Below are 18817 nucleotides of genomic sequence, written 5' to 3' on the forward strand. Positions count from 1 at the left end.
TTTTCAATTTGTTTTGTGTTATGTCACAATTAAAGATGCAGAAAAAGGACTAGATATTGGTTAAGTGTGTTATGTAATTTCTGCTGATTATCACATTATACAGTATAACTTGTCAAACAAATGAATTATATTGAAATCATTTTAGCTTATGTTTAGAGATTATAGAGTGATACCTGACTGAATAAACTGGCTTCTAATAATCCTGAAAATGGGTCAAGATAAATGTCAATGTGTGTCCTTAAAGGAGTACTTCAGCGCTGGGAAGATGAATCTGTATTTAAACTGGGTCATCAATGTAGTAGAAATGTGAAATTATTTTTGAATTTGGTGCTTTCTAGACTGAGAAAAGACAGAAAATGTATTTTTGTCTCATGGGGATGAAAGACTACAATTCCCAGAATGCTTCGCTGCCCTGTGAGGCCATTCCCAACGCCACCAACTTGATTACAGTGACTAAGTTGTAAAAGACACTACAATTAAAAACTGAACGTGTCTGTTCAAAATAATGAGTGTGTCACCGCGCGAGTATCACAGCACTGAGCACTAACTGCAGGAGTGAGATAAATGAGCTGAATGAGCTCTCATGATGAGAGCTGAGGTAATCACGACTACACTCGCGGCATACATTCACAACGCGAGTTCAGTCTGGCATGTTTCAGTTCATGCCTTTGCAAGCTTAACTTTAATAGAAATTAATTTGAGAAGTTAAAAGACTTACATTGCTCACCATAGCTCCGTTTAAATGAGTGCCTGTAGCTGCGAGCTGAGCTCTGAGTGTGTGATCTCCCGTCCCCCATGCGCAAGTTCAAAACATGCGGAAATGGCTCCCTCTGCTGGCTGTAGTCTTTAGCCTTTGGCCAAACATTCCTCCTATGATGCAAATATCGTCAATTTCCATCATAGGAGGAATTTTTCCAGAAATAAAATGCATAAATCTCGTGTCTCAGGGGAATATGAGGGGGGAAAGCACAATCATTTGAATATACTTCAGGGTTTCTACTGTTACAAGGCCATTTGCTAATCGCTGAAGTAACCCTTTAAAGGAATTGTCCACCCAAAAATGAAATTATGTCATCCACTCACCCTCAAGTTGTTCCAAACCTATTTTATAAAATATTTGAAAGAATGTCGATAACCAAACAGTTGATGGACGCCTTTGACTTTCTATGTTTTTCCCTAACATCAACTGTTTAGTTTCCCATATTCTTCAAAATATCTTCTATTGTGTTCAACAGATTAAAGACATTCATACAGGTTTGGAACAACTTGATGGGGGCTAAATAATGACAGAATTTTCATATTTGCTTGAACCGTCCCTTTAAAACACAAGTGTCCCCAGAGTTACTGTGGTCTGCCATTAATCAGTTTCCGAATAAGGTTGCTGTGAAAGCAACAGGCTTTGCAATGGGTTTATTTTGATGTGGTCGACTTGACAAGTTCATATATTCAATAGTTGTTAAATTGCGGACCACCGCATGTGTACTTACAGACTACTGGGATTTATTTTAGCTCTGCAAAGTTGATTAGTATAATTTTTGCTTTCGCTGTTGCAACACTCCAGAGCATATTTGAACAGCATGTTTTTTTTGCCCACACATTAGATATTTCTTTTCAAAATCAGCTGAGGGAAAAATGAATGAAATGGGAAAGGAAAGAAATGAGAGTAGATGTTGAGTGCAATGGGCAGATACATGTAACACTTCAGCTATTTACTTTTCTCTTCAGCAAACCATTCTGATTCACCTTTCAGATTCAACCTTTCAGTCCATTATCTGTGCAAAGATGCAGGAAACTAAAAACTCACACTTCTTTCACACCTTGCAGCCTTCAATTTATCTTTTTAAACCTTAAACATTCAGCCATCAGTCCTTAAAGCTGTTCGGTCCTATAATCAGCAGATAAGACTGAGGCTCTCAGACTATATAAAGACATGCTAGGCTCCATACAGAAGAAAAAGGTGCAGTGCTGTTACCTGTCAAGCCAAGAATGGGTGAAAAATGAAGACATAACAACAAGTAGGGTTAGGAGAGGTTTTAAAACAGCCAAGCTATTATTAGGAATTTCATAAATTCAATACAGTAAATGCTTTTAAAATATATATTGGCGAATTACATTTTTTAAATTGAGTTTAGATAAATCTTCTAAACTGGCTAAACTGAAGTGGAACTTCATGGACCATCAGCAGTTTTTATTCAGTTCTCGCTCATCGAAAGGGAGAGGCGGAATGGTTTATGGCCATATCTAGGCTTTGCCAAATTGGTTTTTAATAAAAGTTTTCACAGCTAGTGAAGCTCTCCAAGTTTAAGAAAGTAACTGGGCTACTCAGTTTTATTGTAACAGACTTTCAAGTCAATATGAAAAAATAATAATAATAATAATAATAATAGACATTCTTGGTATTATAAACAAAATATTGGTGAACATTACATTTCTTATTTTAAATCCTCCCATCCAATATAAAAACCATCTGAAACCACATACTATATAGTAGGCAAAAAACAGAATTTGACAAAAGAAGTATGTCCGAATTCACAGTAGTCATAAAAGAGTAGCCAAAAAGTACAGGGATGAACCACTTCTTCTGGCACAGTGTGTATATAACAGACATGGCAAATGCAATAGGTAGTACTACACACTCATACTGTATAGAACATACTTTTTTAGCGGTCGTGAAGCAATTAATAAAAATAAGTACCAACTTAAGAGAGTATATACAATTTTGGACGCAGCCCATGACCAGAATGCTGTGGCACTTTGGTAAAAACAAATGTTGTAAACTGCGATGCACTGTGTATTCGGATACCTTTCTATCAGACCCAGCATTAACTTCTTGAGAAATTTGAGCTACAGTAGCTCGTCTGTTTGATCCGACCTCACACGCCAGCCTTCGCTCCCCACGTGCATCAATGAGCCTTGGCCGCCAATCACCCTGTCACCGGTTCACCACCGTTCCTTTCTTTGAGCATTTTTGATAGATACTGCCCACTTCACTCAAAAGCTGCTGTTTTGTATATGCAAAAAATTGTGGTAACATTTTAGTATGGGGAACACAAGTTCACTATTGACGACTTTTGCCTCAATAAACTCCTAATTTACTGCTTATTAATAGTTAGTAAGGTCGTTTTTGTAGCATTTAAGTTTTGGTATTAGGTAGGATTAAGGGATGTAGAATAATGCTATGAAGAATAAGGCATTAATATGTGCTTTATAAGTACTAATAAACAGCCAATATCCTAGTAATATGCATGCTAATAAGCAACTAGTTAATAGTAAATAACTGAACCCTAAAATAACGTGTTACCAAAATAGTTTTTGTGTGTGCAATTTTTGCATATAAGTTGCACAATAAATACAATTTGTGCTATAGATAAGCACTTTCATGAGATTGTGTTGGATTTGGAAATGCTCTGACCCAGTCGTCTAGCCATCACAATTTAGCTCTTGTCAAATCGTTACGCTTGCACAATTTTCCAGCTTCTAACACATCAACTTTGAGGACAAAATGTTCACTTGCTGCCTAATATATCTCACCTACTTACAGGTTCCGTGGTGAAGAGATAATCAGTGTTATTCACTTCAACTGTCAGCAGTCATAATGTTATGCCTAATCTGTGTGTGTGTATATATATCTATATCTATCTATATATATATATATATATCTATATATATCTATATATATATATATATCTATATCTATATATATATATATATATATATATATATATATATATATATATATATATATATATATATATATATATATATATATATATATATATATATATATATATATCACTATTGCAACTTTACATTTATACTATACTTTACTTTGTAATTCTCTTTTTTAAGGGAACAGAACGCAGAGAATGTAAAACATACATATGGACATGTACATGTGCATTCATACCTGTGTACACACACACACACACACACACACACACACACACACACACACACACACACACACACACACACACACACACACACACACACACACACACACACACACACACACACACACACACACGCAAATGTGGTTTTTAATAACGGTTGTCTCATTTGGCAATAAATATTGCATTTGAATCTCACAGATGGAGGTCCCTTTGGAACCGTCATGGAGAGTGCAGAAGACTGCTTTAGGGCATGATTCTTATTTCACACTCGCTGTGTATGTGTGTGTGTGTGTGTGTATATGCACGCTTTCCAGGGCAAGGCCGAGCGACAGAGTGTGAATGATCCATACATGTGTGTTCATGCGGTCGCATATGTCTGCGTTGTGACTGTAACCGATGAATCACGCATGAGTGGTCAGGTGTATTTCTATCTGAGAACTACAGCCGAGTATTCAAGCAATGTGTCCATGTGCATACACTATGTGTGTGTGAAAGAGAGGTGATAATCCCCGTCTGTAATGTCATTCATAGGAATAGGTTGATCAGTTCAGGCACAAGTGGCAATACAGCCAGTGTAGTGGAAGAATTGTGTCTGCACGAGGGGAGAAGAAGGGGATTCTTGGAAAATAGAAAGTAGACATTCAAAGATTCATGAGGGATTATACACTCACACTTCCCCTTTTGTTGCAAAGGCTTAAACCAAACTTCACATTAAACCAAAAGTGAAGGGCCAATGACTCATATGAGATACTGTGGCCCAAATCTTGCCTGTCTGTCAATTTTTTTCAAAAATGAACCAATTAAAAGTGTGCATAACAGAGTGCCTGAAAGCTGCATGCAGGGCCAGAAAACATAATATTCACTTCGTTAACATTTTTAACTGGCAGGGCAGTGCTACCACTGGAACGATAAATGCATAAATAAAGTATTTTGAATAGGTCATGCTAGGAAATAATAACTCCCTCGTAATCGTAAGGCACATAATTGTTCTAATTATGTGAGAAAAGTCCAAAACACAGTTATAACAATAACAACACAGAGGAACGGTATCATTGTAACTAACTAACTGCAGCAAACACTTTTTTTTATTTTATTTTTTTACCAAAAACTGTTATTGTCTGTTGGTGTATAAGACGCACTGCTGACTATATCAGCTGTTTGCATCAAATGACTTTACTAGGCAATCGATCGACAGAAAGCAGAGGCAGTCTACCATACTGTACAAGCATCTGATCCTTGTAAGATTGAGTGGCAGAACAGGATCAACAGGGCAAAAATAATATTGATAGTTATTTTTTTTCCATGACAACTGATATTTAACGCATACCAAACCCACTATTTCCAGTAAATGTGAGGAGAGATCGCTTAATCCTGCGCCTTCGTACACTAAACTCCAGCAGGTCTACAGATATAGATAAACTGGCATTCCCATTAGAGCACACATTACACTTCGATGACAACAATTAACACCAAACAAACTGCCTCACTCAGGCGCATACATAACATGCACCCACTGGAAAAAAAAAGCCCTCAGCGAAAGATGACATATGGCGTGAGCAATTTCCCTCTCAATTTCAGCTCCAACTCCAACTGATGTTTTCATGTGCCAGAAAATAGCCGTCCCCCCTTTACTCCCCCCTTTCTGAAAGTCATCTGCTCCGTGAGCAGTAAGCACCATCGCGGCTTGTAGACCCAAATGAGAGCGTACAAATGATTTGTGGCACCATCGTCCCGCAAAGGCACCGGAGAACGGAAACAGGGAAGGAGAGGAGGAGGGGAAAGAGGAGAGAGGGAGGAAAAGTGGAGGGGGAGATAATGTCACTTTCACCTTGTATTCCTCCACCAGCCCATAATGCTCATTTTTCCCCATTTTCACAGCAAATTCGTTTCAGTAGCGGCGGCCAACCCCCCAACTAGAGCAAATGAGAGAGAAATGAGAGAGCGAATGCAAACGAGAGGGAGGGCAAGAGCGAGGGGTGCTGTTGGGGGGTGAGTGGGCCGAATTTGCACAGTGACCTTTTTCTGATCCAATCTCACTGATGAATCCTAATGAAGGATTTAATAAAATCACACTTTACAATCTGTCTCTGCATCAAAGCGTGGAATCACATTCATATCAGACCAACTGCGTACACAAGCTAGATGAAATAAATATCAGATCTAAACCTCTGTGTGTGCTGGCCTTGTCGGTGGGTGGAGGTGGGGGTTGCGGGTTGGTACAGGCCTCCGAAATTGGCCAGACTGAAAAGGGAACGCCTTTGCCATTTGTTCCAGATGCGGTCTAAAATCACATCTCATCACTTTCATTTAGGCCTTAATGAGCTAGCCGTCAACATGCCACACAATTCCACACTGACGTTTACACAGTTGAAAGTTTGTTCAAAGGTTACTTCAGTTGGTAATGGTGGGGAGACTATTTTTTCCCTGAAAAAGTTTTGAAATACAAACCCGATTCCAAAAAGGTTGGGACACTGTACAAATTATGAATAAAAAAGGAATGCAAATAATTTACAAATCTCATAAACTTATTTTTTTTTAACAGTAGAATATAGATCAACATATCAAACGTTTAAAGCAAGACATTTTTAAATGTCATGCCATATATTGGCTCATTTTGGATTTCATGAGAACTACACATTCCAAAAAAGTTGGGACCAGTAGCAATAAGAGGCCGGAAAAGTTAAATGTACATATAAGGAACAGCTGGAGGACCAATTCGCAAATTATTAGGTCAACTGGCAACATAACTGGGTATAAAAACAGCCTTTTAGAGTGGCAGTGTCTCTCAGAAGTCAAGATGGGCAGAGGATCACCAATTCCCCCAAAGCTGCGGCGAAACATAGTGGAGCAATATCAGAAAAGAGTTTCTCAGAGAACAAAAGCAAAGAGTTTGAAGTTATCATCATCTACAGTGCATAATATCATCCAAAGATTCAGAGAACCTGGAACAATTTCTGTGCGTAAGAGTCAAGGCCGGAAAACCATACTGGATTCCTGTGAACTTCGGGCCCTTAAACGGCACTGCTTCACATACAGGAATGCTACTGTAATTGAAAACACAACATGGGCTCAGGAATACTACCAGAAAACACAATCCACCGTGCCAATCGCCGTTGACTGCTAAAACTCTCTAGGTCAAAAAAGAAGCCATGTCTAAACATGATCCAAAAGCGCAGGTGTTTTTCTCTGGGCCAAGGCTCATTTAAAATGGACTGTGGCAAAGTGGAAAACAGTTCTGTGGTCAGAAGAACCCAAACTTTAAGTTCTTTTTGGAAAACTGGGACGCCATGTCATCCGGACTAAAGAGGACAAGGACAACCCGAGATGTTATCAGCGCTCCATGGTATGTTCAATTTCTAGAACAACATATGCTGCAATCCAGACGTCATCTCTTTCAGGGAAGACCTTGCATTTTCCAACATGACAATGCCAGACCAATTACAACATCATGGCTGTGTAGAAGGAGGATCCAGGTACTGAAATGACAAGCCTGCAGTCCAGATCTTTGGCCCATAGAAAACATTTGGCGCATCATAAAGAGGAAGATGCGACAAAGAAGCCTGTATTAGACAAGAATGAGACAACATTCCTAGTCCTTAACTTGAGCAACTTGTCTCCCCAATCCCCAGACGTTTGAAGACTGTTACACATAGAAGAGGGAATGCCACACAGTAAACATCGCCTTGTCCCAACTTTTTTGAGATGTGCTAATGCCATGAAATTTAAAATCAACTTATTTTTCCCTTAAAGTGATGAATTTTCTCAGTTTAAACATTCGATATGTCATCTATATGGTATTCTGAATAAAATATTGAAATTTAAATCTTCCACATCATTGCATTCTGTTTTTATTCACAATTTTTACAGTATCCCAACTTTTTGGGAATCTGGTTTGTAAAATGTTTGTCATCTCATGGAAAAATAACATGGACTAAACAAGACTATTTGCATAATGTGAGCATTTTCTTCATTTTTAAATGGTATCCCACTTAAACATTCCCTGACGGATGTGAGAACGACATGTGCACTTCAGCAACTACATTCGCTTTTCATTACATTTCAGGAATATTGTGTATTCAGACAATTACACTTTATTTTAAGGTGTCCTGTTACAGTGTAATAAAAGTTAGCAACATGTACTTAATAATGGAGTTAGGGTTTAGTAAGGTTGCTATGTGCTCATTTTAGGTCCCCTAGAAAAAAGATCTCAAGGGGCTATCCTTTCAATAAATTCAAATTCTTAATTTACTATCACCACTAAATACATGTAAAGTGTAACAAGGACAATGCAACATCAAGTGTTACAGAAGGTCCTTCCAAAATGGACAATTTTTTCATAATTTACTCTCCCTCATGTCGTTCCAAATCGAGAAAAATAGTTTTTTTCTTCTGTGGAACTCAAATGAAGACATTTTAAAGAAATGGTTACCATTTCCAAAAGGGTTGGTTACCAAATGGGTTTGGCTACCATTGACATCCACTGTACGGACAAAACACCTTTTCTTGAAATATCTTCTTGTAAATTACATTTCTGGGCGAACTATCCCTTTTAACACTAGCATCTATATTTTACTGACATACCATTCACAACAGACTTGTTTGATGTCTCCTTTTGTGTTCCATAGAAGAAGCAAGTCATACAGGTTTGGAAAATGAGGGTCAAATGAAAGTAAATGATTATTGATTTTTTGGGGTAAATTCTTCCTGTAATTGTACATGATGTTTAAAAATAAACCACACCGCTCTCCAGATAACATGCTGTTCCAAAGCCATCCCGGTGATGTATGTGTGCTAGATTTGCTATGCTAATATTCTTCAATTGACTAGAAAAGGGAGCACTGCTACATATCGTCATAAAAATATCAAACTGCACAAAATGAGAACTTCCCAGGGAATGGCACTTCTCAGACACAGAGCCTAAATTAGTGCTTCATGAAGATATGAACTGGAAGAATGTATTCTTTGTGATGCTGGCATCTGGTGGACAAAGAAAATAACAACACTAGACACTGAGAAACAGACAGAGAGCAGAGAGATTGGATGAGATGATCTGATAAATGTAAAACAGAAAAGCATAAAAGCTGTTAAACTTGTATTGTATTTCTGCTTCCATATGTATCGGGGAATAAAAAAAGAGGTGGTGAGGTCACGGCATAATGTCACTGAATATGTGTGCAATCTGAAAAGCAATCTGTGTGACCAGTACAGATCGAATGCCAGGACTCATTGATTTCATATGAAATATCCAATATGTAATTTCTCACTAGCTACAATTCAAATGACAGTTACTCAAATTTCAGTCTATCCATCCATCCATCCATCCATCCATCCATCCATCGATCCATCCATCCATCCATCCATCCATCCATCCATCCATCCATCCATCCATCCATCCATCCATCCATCCATCCATCCATCCATCCATCCGTCCATCCATCCGTCCGACTCTATATGTATAAACCACAACGCTTTATTGATGTACAGAAGAGTGGCATGTCCATCATGAAGGTCTAATCTCTGTGGTAAACATGCACTGAAATTGAGGTCTCAATTTAAGATCTTTATCCTGAAAGCACTCACCACAGTAAGTACTACATGCCTTTACAAACTGCACCTCAGCAGCCTTTTTTTTCAACGGCACAGATATGCTACTATTCAAAACAGAACACTTAAGAGTTTCCCCATACATGTCCAATAGGCTCTATTCTGCACATTTCTTCTCAGCAAAGGCTGAAACATTTGCTAAAAGCTTCTTTTCCAGCCCTTTTGTCCATCAGTACAATTCCAACCTCGGGCTGCTCCTGTAGTGACCAGAGCATAATGAATTATTCACCCTCTTCTTTGTAATTAATGGTCTGTGCTTTCAAGTGCAGCTCTAAATTGGTATGTTTTATGGGGTACTATGAAACTGTTGTGCAAATCAGTCCAGCATCTCACTGAAGGCCATACACAGTGGTTTCTTCATGTGGAAAATATAATTCATAAATGTCAAGTGGGTGCAGTTGGATGGAAAATGTATTTTCTCATACAACACACATAATGTTATGGCGAGGCTTGTCATTGTAAAAGTAAGAAACTGACATGACACAATCTGTAGAAGTAAATGCATGAATATCATAAAATCTAAGCAGCTAAATCTAACTAGCTTACTGCAAATATAAACCTAAAAGATACACTACTATTCAACATTTTGGGGTAGGTAAAAAAATATATTATTTGCTCACCTAGGCTGAATTTATTTGATAAAAAATACAGTAAAAACAGTAAAATTGTGAAATACTATAATTTGAAATAACAATTTTCTATTTTAATATATTTTGAAATGTACTTTATTCCTGTGATGACAAAACTGAATTTCCAGCATCATTACAGTCTTCAGTGTCACATGATCTTTCAGAAATCGACAGTTGATTTTACATATGATGATTTGATGCTCAAATGCTCAAGGAACATTTATTTTTATCAATGTTGAAAACAGGTTGTTTTTAGGTTAAATAAAATGTTTTTAAATATACATTTTCCTGTCACTGTCACAATAAATATTCTCACTGAACCCTAACTTTTGAAAAGTAGTGTATATATTACATAAATTATAAATTAGTTTAATTAAAAAAATAATTATAATAATAATCAAAATTATTCCTAATTCCTTAAATTCCTAATTTTCACTGCATTACAGTAATATAAAAATTGGATGGAAAATGTGTTTATCATAAATAATTCATGAATACTTATTAGTGTAGTTTTACCTTTCTCTGATACCTCAGTGTCTTCCATGACGGCTCTTCGGATTGACTGTCTGCTCTTTGACTCTGATTGGCCTCTCATGCATCACTGGTCACTCTGCAGAAAGACAAGAGACATTAAGTCACTCATTTTTCAAAACAACCTGAAGGGGAGTAATATGTTTGTTGGAGTGTGTGTGTGTGTGTGTTTGTCTGTCTGTGTGTTGGGGGTTTACAGAGAAGAAGGAATCTCAGTGCTATAAAGAAGATTGCTGGATCAAAGCCTACTCAAGGTCTCTCATCTGACCACTACCGTTATGCCTTCAAGCAAATAAATTGATCTTTGTCTGCACTGTGAGCTTCCTATAGCTTGGTGTCCTTTTCTGCCTCTCTTTCAATTCGTGTCAAGTTACAGCACAGTGTTTTCAAGTAATATTTTTTCAGCACCTGCCGTGAATGAGAAAAGTGCACCTGGACCTATTGTTTGCATGGATCTTTCCTTTACAGCATGCATCAGCACACATTATCTCCTGTTTGTTCGTTTTTTTTACCACCTTCATGACTCACGCTGAACACATTCTTTCATTCACTTCCCAGGACAAAAACACATTTTTAGAAAATCTCTCCAAGGCACATCACCATTAATCCAGACGTCTCTGACTTTAAACTCTGACACATCGCACAAACTCTAAAACTGAGCAAAAGGTTACGCTCTAGGTGACTTTGCTTTTGTGATCTACTGCACTGATATTTAGTTTTAGTGCCTTTTTTGTTTTTGTTAAACGTTCAAGAAAAAAAAATCATTACTGTCAATTCAACAAAACTATACTTGTTTTTTTCAACAACAACAAAAAAAAATTTCCTTGGGTATAAAAAGAGAAAATCCAAACTTACCTTGACTGAAAGTTTTACAGCAGTTTTTGTATATATGTGAACTTAAGAGATGGCCTGAAAATGACGCATTGTGCACAAGCTTTACTTTTATCATCAACTCTGAAAAGATTCAGACACTCTGAATAGTTTCTGAGGAACTAGGGCACACAGTGACAGCAGAAGTAGAAAAAGTTCTGCTTTTGAAAAAATAATAACGTCTGGGCGGTTTTGTTGGTACAGAAGCATGCATAGAGGAAGAATAAAAAAAGTCACAATGCTATCCTTTTAGGAGTGTAAAAAAAAAGAAAGAAGATATATCCCAAAGCTCTGAGACTGTGCATCGTACTTCCCTAATAATGCATAGTAGTATCCCAGTCCTCAAGCACGTTTCAAATAACGGAGTTAAGTGTGTGTAAACTTCACTTAATATCACACTGTGGTAAGTTAAGCAAAGAGGAACCACAGATCTCATATCTTACTTTTCCCAGTTGTATTAGATGTTAAGAGTATGTTTAGCGTCTACATTTGTATTTCAATTCAGATTAAAGAGATATACAATTAATACCACTCTTGAGCATGAAAGTCTTTTTCCAGATCCGTCTCAGGTCAAACCAAGTTTAAGTCAATTAACACGCCAAACAAACTCAACTTCTTTGTCCCAGATGTAATTCCCGAGGAGTATGATGTCTCATTGGGCAGTTGAAAGTGAAAAGTATGTAACTTCAGAAAGTTCAAAGTGACTTCAGCTGCAGCAGCCCAGCGCCTCGGGCAACACTGACACACAGAGGCTCAGTTCAGCACAGCCGGCCGTTACAGCTGCATGTCTTGTGACTTTCTTTAAACAGCTTCTTTCCTAATATTTAACAGGATATAACAGGAAAATCAAACAAGCCAAAAACTGCAAAAAGGAGCTGTGCGTTGTTTAAGTCTAAGCATACACTACAACCTTTTTTTTGGGGGGGAACTTTTTTTCTCCAAAAGTCTTACTTTTGGGATTCCATAAAATTCTTTAATAGCCATACCTAAAAAATAAAACTCGGCAATACAAATCTCAGACAATAATCAAGTAAAACACAACAAATCTAAACGCTCACCTTCACTTGTAGCATGGCATCTGTTGTTGTCTGCTAAAAACTGTGAGATTCTGGGACAAAGTAATAGCCTTGCTGTGATTTCCATATGCAAACACTATGGGGAGTTCACCTGAAATTCAAATCGAATACATACAAGAACCAATGTTTATTTATGTTTTGTCCAACCTAATTTGAATATATTTGCATATTTTTGGCCTATGCTTCCAGAGAAACTATGGACTTTGCTTTTTCTTGCCTTATGGAAAAGAAGTATACTTCAAGCTCATTTTATGAAGTATCCTTAAGTAATGTTCAAGTATATTTTAAAGTATACTAATGAACTAGTAGTAAACCTGCAAGTGTATTATTTCAATACTGCTTTGGACTAAATTGGCCCACTTGTATATAAAAGTATATGCTATGCTATGTGTGTGTGTGTGTGTGTGTGTGTGTGTGTGTGTGTGTGTGTGTGTGTGTGTGTGTGTGTGTGTGTGTGTGTGTGTGTGTGTGTGTGTGTATGTGCGTGTGATTGTGCGCGCATGTGTGTGTGTGTGTGTGTGTGTGTAACAGAAGTAAACTTTAAGTGCACAACTAGTTTCTCATTTGTACTACAAGTGAATTTATAAGTATACGAGCAGTTTACTGTTTTAATACAAGTATTTTTTTTGTTTATAAAAGTGAACAACATTATAATTACAGTTTACTATTTAAATATTATTTTTGCATATAAATATTATAAATATTATATTATACTACTATAATATACCATATTCATATTTAGGTATTTTTTATACTTGAACTATGTCTTTAACTGTACTTAGTAACTTAAACTGTACTAACTACCAATGGTCTACATAAAATTCAGATATGCAAAATTATGAACTTATCTGTTTTATATCAATATTTTAATCAATATTTTCAAACAATGTAAGTATTTAAAAAGGTATATTTAATAGGCTACACAATAACACACTTACAAGCCAAATATACTGAATGAATACTTATTTATGCGTAATTATCTCGATCAAAAGATTGAGTAGAAGTAGAGGTCAAATACACATAGACTTTACAGTCAGTATAAGTAAATTATACTTGAAGGAACACTAAACTGTTTTTAGAAATAGGGCTTATTCAACTTCTTTCCTACATTTAGATATGTGGGCAAATGCATTTTTGTGTCAGTGCACGCATTGTTTTAGTTTGGCAGGATTGCCGCTAGCTTAGCTTAGCATAATGAATGGAATCCAATGTTGCCAGCTAGCATGTTCCAAGTAAAAGTGATCAAAAAAAAAAAAAAAAACCCCACCTAATTACTTCTTGTGGCCTGCGTATTCACAACGAGTACAAATAGCAATGCAAATTAAGACTAGGCGAAGGATTGCTACTTGGGCACAGAGATATCACACAACACATTGCGATCGTTTGACAGCCGGAGGATGTGAGGATTATATTCATTATGCTAAGCTAAGATAGCGGCGACCCTGCCAAACTAAAACAATGCATGCACTGACACAAAAATGCATTTGCCCACATATCTAAATGTAGGAAAGAATTTGAATAAGCCCTATTTCTAAAAATGGTGGAGTATTCCTTTAAGTGCTTTTAAGTATATTTCTGAGATGTATAATAAAAGTAGACTGAAAGTATATTTTAAGTTTAAAACAAGTATACTAATAGAACACTTGAGTGAACTTTTTCGTAAGGGTTACCTTACTAACTACTTTGTTCTGTAATTATTGCTGATATTACTGAAAATGTCCAAATTATTTTGGATGACACTACAAAGAATGTTAAAGAGGACTTTAGATACCTTAAGATAACGTTTTTGTTTATTTTGAACTATTTCTTGGCAGTGTTAGACTAACACTTATACAGGCTAAGGGTGAATACAGCAAAGGTTTCCAGTAAACGGACTGCCAAATTTATCACATTTATACTGTGAAACAAAGTTTTTTTTTTTTTCTTCTGAATTTACAGATCGTTTAGGTACAGAAAGTACATAACATTTAGATTATCTACCTTATTTTGCAATGCAGAATTAATCTGTTTTCTATGAATGTGCAAGACTTCAGATCCATTATAACATTATAGATAAATACATAGAAGAATAACAATGTGCAGTAAACAGTAAAACTATTTGGGTTACAAAGGTTTTATAATTCAGCATAGCAGCATAAAAAGTTGTTTTGTACAGCTAACCCAAAATATTCTGGCATTTTTCTTCATATCTAGCTTATATTTATAATTATTTTAATGTTTTCCAATCATTTTAGTGCTTATCTAAAGTTTACTGCAAGAAAAACCACGGGGGACTTTATCACCATATCCAGAGTTAGAAGTTCATACATCTAAAATCCCCGAAAAGTTGGCTTTGTTCCTTTAACTAAAGCAACAAAATATATAAAATAAATTGTTATTTATATTACAGTCAAACCAAAATGTATTCAGACACCTTCAGCATTCTCACATTATCACAGTTTATTTGCTATAGTTTAGAAAAAGGTAATAAAATATCACAAGAACTGAGAGTTAATCTTTGTCAGAACAAATTCATCTTAATAATGTCGGATAACTTTGATAGAAAGGTATGTAATGGATTACAATCAACCATTTAGGTCAACCAGTTACCTAGCGATGTTTAATTTTGTTCATTCTGTGGTGTAAAAAATCGCATTGGCAATTAAAGAAAAAACATGTAAGCAAAACGTGGTCAAGTCAAAGCGTCTGTATAATTTTGGTGCTTTTTTAAAATCAATTTTACTGTTGGTCCAATGTATGAAGAATTTTGTGGTATAATATGTCAGTTTACTTTATTTTGCTATCCTCACTTACATAAATGAACAATAGTGTCTCCTAATAATTTTTGGTTTGACTGTATATATAATAAATCTAAAGTTTCTTGATCAGAAAACCCCCCTAGGTGTCACTGTTGCTCAACGGATTCCCTCTATGAGGTTGCTTGGAGCTTCACAAGTGCAAAGATACAACATTAAAGTGTTTCTGTTTGCAGTGTCCTTAAAGGTAGACTTGGACTTGAAGGGATAGTTCACCTAAAATTAAGATTCTGTCATCATTTACTCACCATCACGTCATTCCAAACCTATTAGTCTTCACAGTTATCACAGATTAATAGGTCTTGGGAAGCTGACATCAATGTGGCAGCCAACCTTTAACAGGAATAGTCCATCCAAAAAGGAATTCTGTCATCATTTACTCACCCTCATGTCAAGCCATACTTAGTTAAAGGTGCACTATGTAACTTTTCAGTCCACTAGAGGTCACCTATTAGAAACAAAGCCATAGTTTGATGACGCAGAATCTTGGGAAATGTGGTCTCCACCTCACAACCAGTGTAAAAGAATCAGGATAGGAAATCATGTTCATGATTGCGATTATTAAAGTAACTAGTATGAAGCAGAGCAGGATAGAGTGTTGTGAGCTGAGCAAGGCCGCTGGAGCGATTGAACGCAACACACGCCTTGAGAGCAGCGGGACTTTTATTATGCCACAATCGCTGCTGCCATTTCTGCTTTTCCATTCATGAGTATGAGGTAACACAGCCCTGTTTATCATATTAGATACATCTAAGTGTGTTGAAAATGTTATAACGTTACTCTGTGCATTCACTCGGTGGCGCTGTGACAGTTGTTGCATACTGGAGTGAGAGTAAAGTGTTTCTGCAGAATAAAACAAGTAACCGAGGGTAATGCAAATATGATGCAATTGACCGGCGACTCCCTCACACATCCCAGTTCCTTGGTTAAAAAGGCAATTTTCTCACGATTTACAAATAGGTAATAATAGGAAACATTTGGGATATTGTAAAAATATATAACCATGGCCTAGTGGTTTTTAGATATTTTAGTGAAAATTTTTTCCATAATGCACCTTTAATCTTCAAAACGCAAATAAAGATTTTTTTATTTTATCCCTCTAAAGTCCAGGTTATCAAAACTTAGAAGATTCAAAAAGGTCATAAATACATTGTTAGAGTAATACATTTCATTTTTATATGATGAACAGATTTAATTTATGCTTCTATTAACACTTAAACAATAATCAACATACAGTATATAGCATCACATACGGTAAACATTTGGAAGTTCAAATGTGCGAGTGTGATGCGTGAGAGAACCAATGAGGTTTGTGCAGCACATGACGACCGCACAATCTTCCATGTTTATCATATGTGATCCACCATATGTTTGTTTTTATGTGAATAAATTAAATCTGTTCCTCATATAAACCGATTGTATCTTCACAAGCTTTGGATCAGTCTGCTCAATATAGATTACTATACATTTTGGTAACCTGTACTTTGAAGAAAATAAAATATCTTAATTAGCGTTTTGAAAATCAACTTAAGACTTACGGGTATAGGGGTGAGTAAATTATGACAGAATTTTCCTTTTTTGGACAAACTTTTTTTTTTTTTTTAAAGATTGGCTGCTACATTGATGTCAGCTTCTCAAGACATTAATATGTGCATGTGATATTTTCCTTTCATCTTCCATCTAAAAAAGCTGTAATTTTGAAAACTATGGCGATAGTAACACTTTAATTAGGAAATACTTAAAGGTAGGCTAGGTACGAATGATCTAAAACACCTTTGTCCAAATTCGTTTAAACTTTCTTTATCAATACATAATTAAAATGTACTCTGAAAAAGAGAGTACACAAATCGAGTGACTCTAGACTTTTTAATCTGCCATAAACCACTCATTATTTTGTCCGGGACGAAACAAGTGATTGGCTTGGGCGACTGTCACTCTCTCTCGCTACCATGGCTACCACCCCTTTTGTTACAGGATCTTCCCACATGCGCGCACCCCGGCCCTAGGAAGAGCAAAAGCATTCAAAATTCACACTGCTGGGTTTTGCAGTCAGCGAAGGCAAACAATGCAAAAAAAAAAGAAGACAAGTACAAGAAAAGGCAATGCACAAAAAGTCTTTGGATAAACAAAGAAATCAAATGCGAGTAAATATCGGCGTGGCTTTTCAACGATGTCGAGAACTGAGGGACCTCACGGCCAAGAGGCTGAAAAGCGACTCCTTGCTGGCTGTATTTCTGCTGGACAGGTAATCTTTCCTTTTGATTATAATTTTTTTTTTGGTTTAAATGTTTTCATGAAGCATGTATCACTAGCACCTGTAGCTGCCAAGCTGCCAATATAGCTAACATAACATTACTTAGCATAACGTTACAATGTTATACACTTTATAACAAAGTTACAATGTTACAATCATTAGTAGAGATGAATTTCTCAAAATTTAACTTTGGATAACAAAATGCATGTGTAAAAGCTAGTACACCGCATCCAGGAACATTTTTTAGAGCTAAGTTAGCTTTAGCTACTAATCAACAATACTTTCATCATGGAAACTCTTACATGTAAAACACTGTATATGTTATGAATCTTACACAAAATTCATCTTCATCAGAGTATAACTGTTATTGAAAAAACATGGATCAATGCTACCCGTTTTTTGGCTTTGCCTTATATATATTTTAAACTTTACCAACACATTCTCACACCCAACTCGTCACATATGGACGCTCGACCAGGACCCCTTGTCGTCACTTTTCAACGAACTGGGCGTACCTTTATCGTCAATTTTCGACGCGCTGGGTGCTCCATTCATTTCAATGAGAAATCTTTGGCGTCATACACAGACACACTGGGAATGGGAATATTATCGTCATGGTGAAATTTATTTTTTGATTTATTTATTGAAATTATTTATTGGTTTATAATTTTGCCATTATGACATGTTGGAGTGTGCTTCTCAATTAAATCAGCAAGCATAATTTCATTTACATTTATTTTATTTACGCTATTTAGACACATTTTAACATGATTTCATTTACATTTATTTTATTTACGCTATTTAGACACATTTTAACATGATTTCATTTACATTTATTTTATTTACGCTATTTAGACACATTTTAACATGATTTCATTTACATTTATTTTATTTACGCTATTTAGACACATTTTAACATGTAACCCAACCCCACCCCATCCCTAAACCTACCCATTTGTGTGAACATGATATAAAACACAGGATATAACATACGACTGCATCCACGAGTTATTCAAAAAAGTTAAATAATCCATTTTCCGAGGCCAAACGATTGATTTGCATGAAGAAAATCCCCTAAAGCGATCAGGATCTCCATCCGCAGAAGATCATCAACAAACACAATCAAATTTCAAATAAAACCGCCCGTACTTCAGATTTCATAGTG

The 18817-nt window shown here is 36.2% G+C and overlaps 1 protein-coding gene across 6 annotated transcripts in view; it reads right to left on the reverse strand.

The window, feature by feature from the left end:
* Window positions 1-10714, reverse strand: part of myt1b (myelin transcription factor 1b) — a 122628-nt gene extending 111914 nt beyond the window's left edge. For 2 of the 6 annotated variants that reach the window (XM_067446572.1, XM_067446570.1), the window contains exon 1: window positions 10643-10714. In XM_067446572.1, coding sequence (XP_067302673.1) covers window positions 10643-10670 — 28 coding nt within the window. In that variant the 5' untranslated portion in view covers window positions 10671-10714. The remainder of the gene's footprint in view (window positions 1-10642) is intronic. The other 4 variants (XM_067446571.1, XM_067446569.1, XM_067446568.1 and 1 more) reach the window with 4 other exon arrangements.
* Between the last annotated feature and the right edge of the window lie 8103 nt (window positions 10715-18817).

Source organism: Pseudorasbora parva, chromosome 6 (assembly GCF_024679245.1).
Source record: "Pseudorasbora parva isolate DD20220531a chromosome 6, ASM2467924v1, whole genome shotgun sequence".
Lineage (NCBI taxonomy): Eukaryota > Metazoa > Chordata > Actinopteri > Cypriniformes > Gobionidae > Pseudorasbora > Pseudorasbora parva.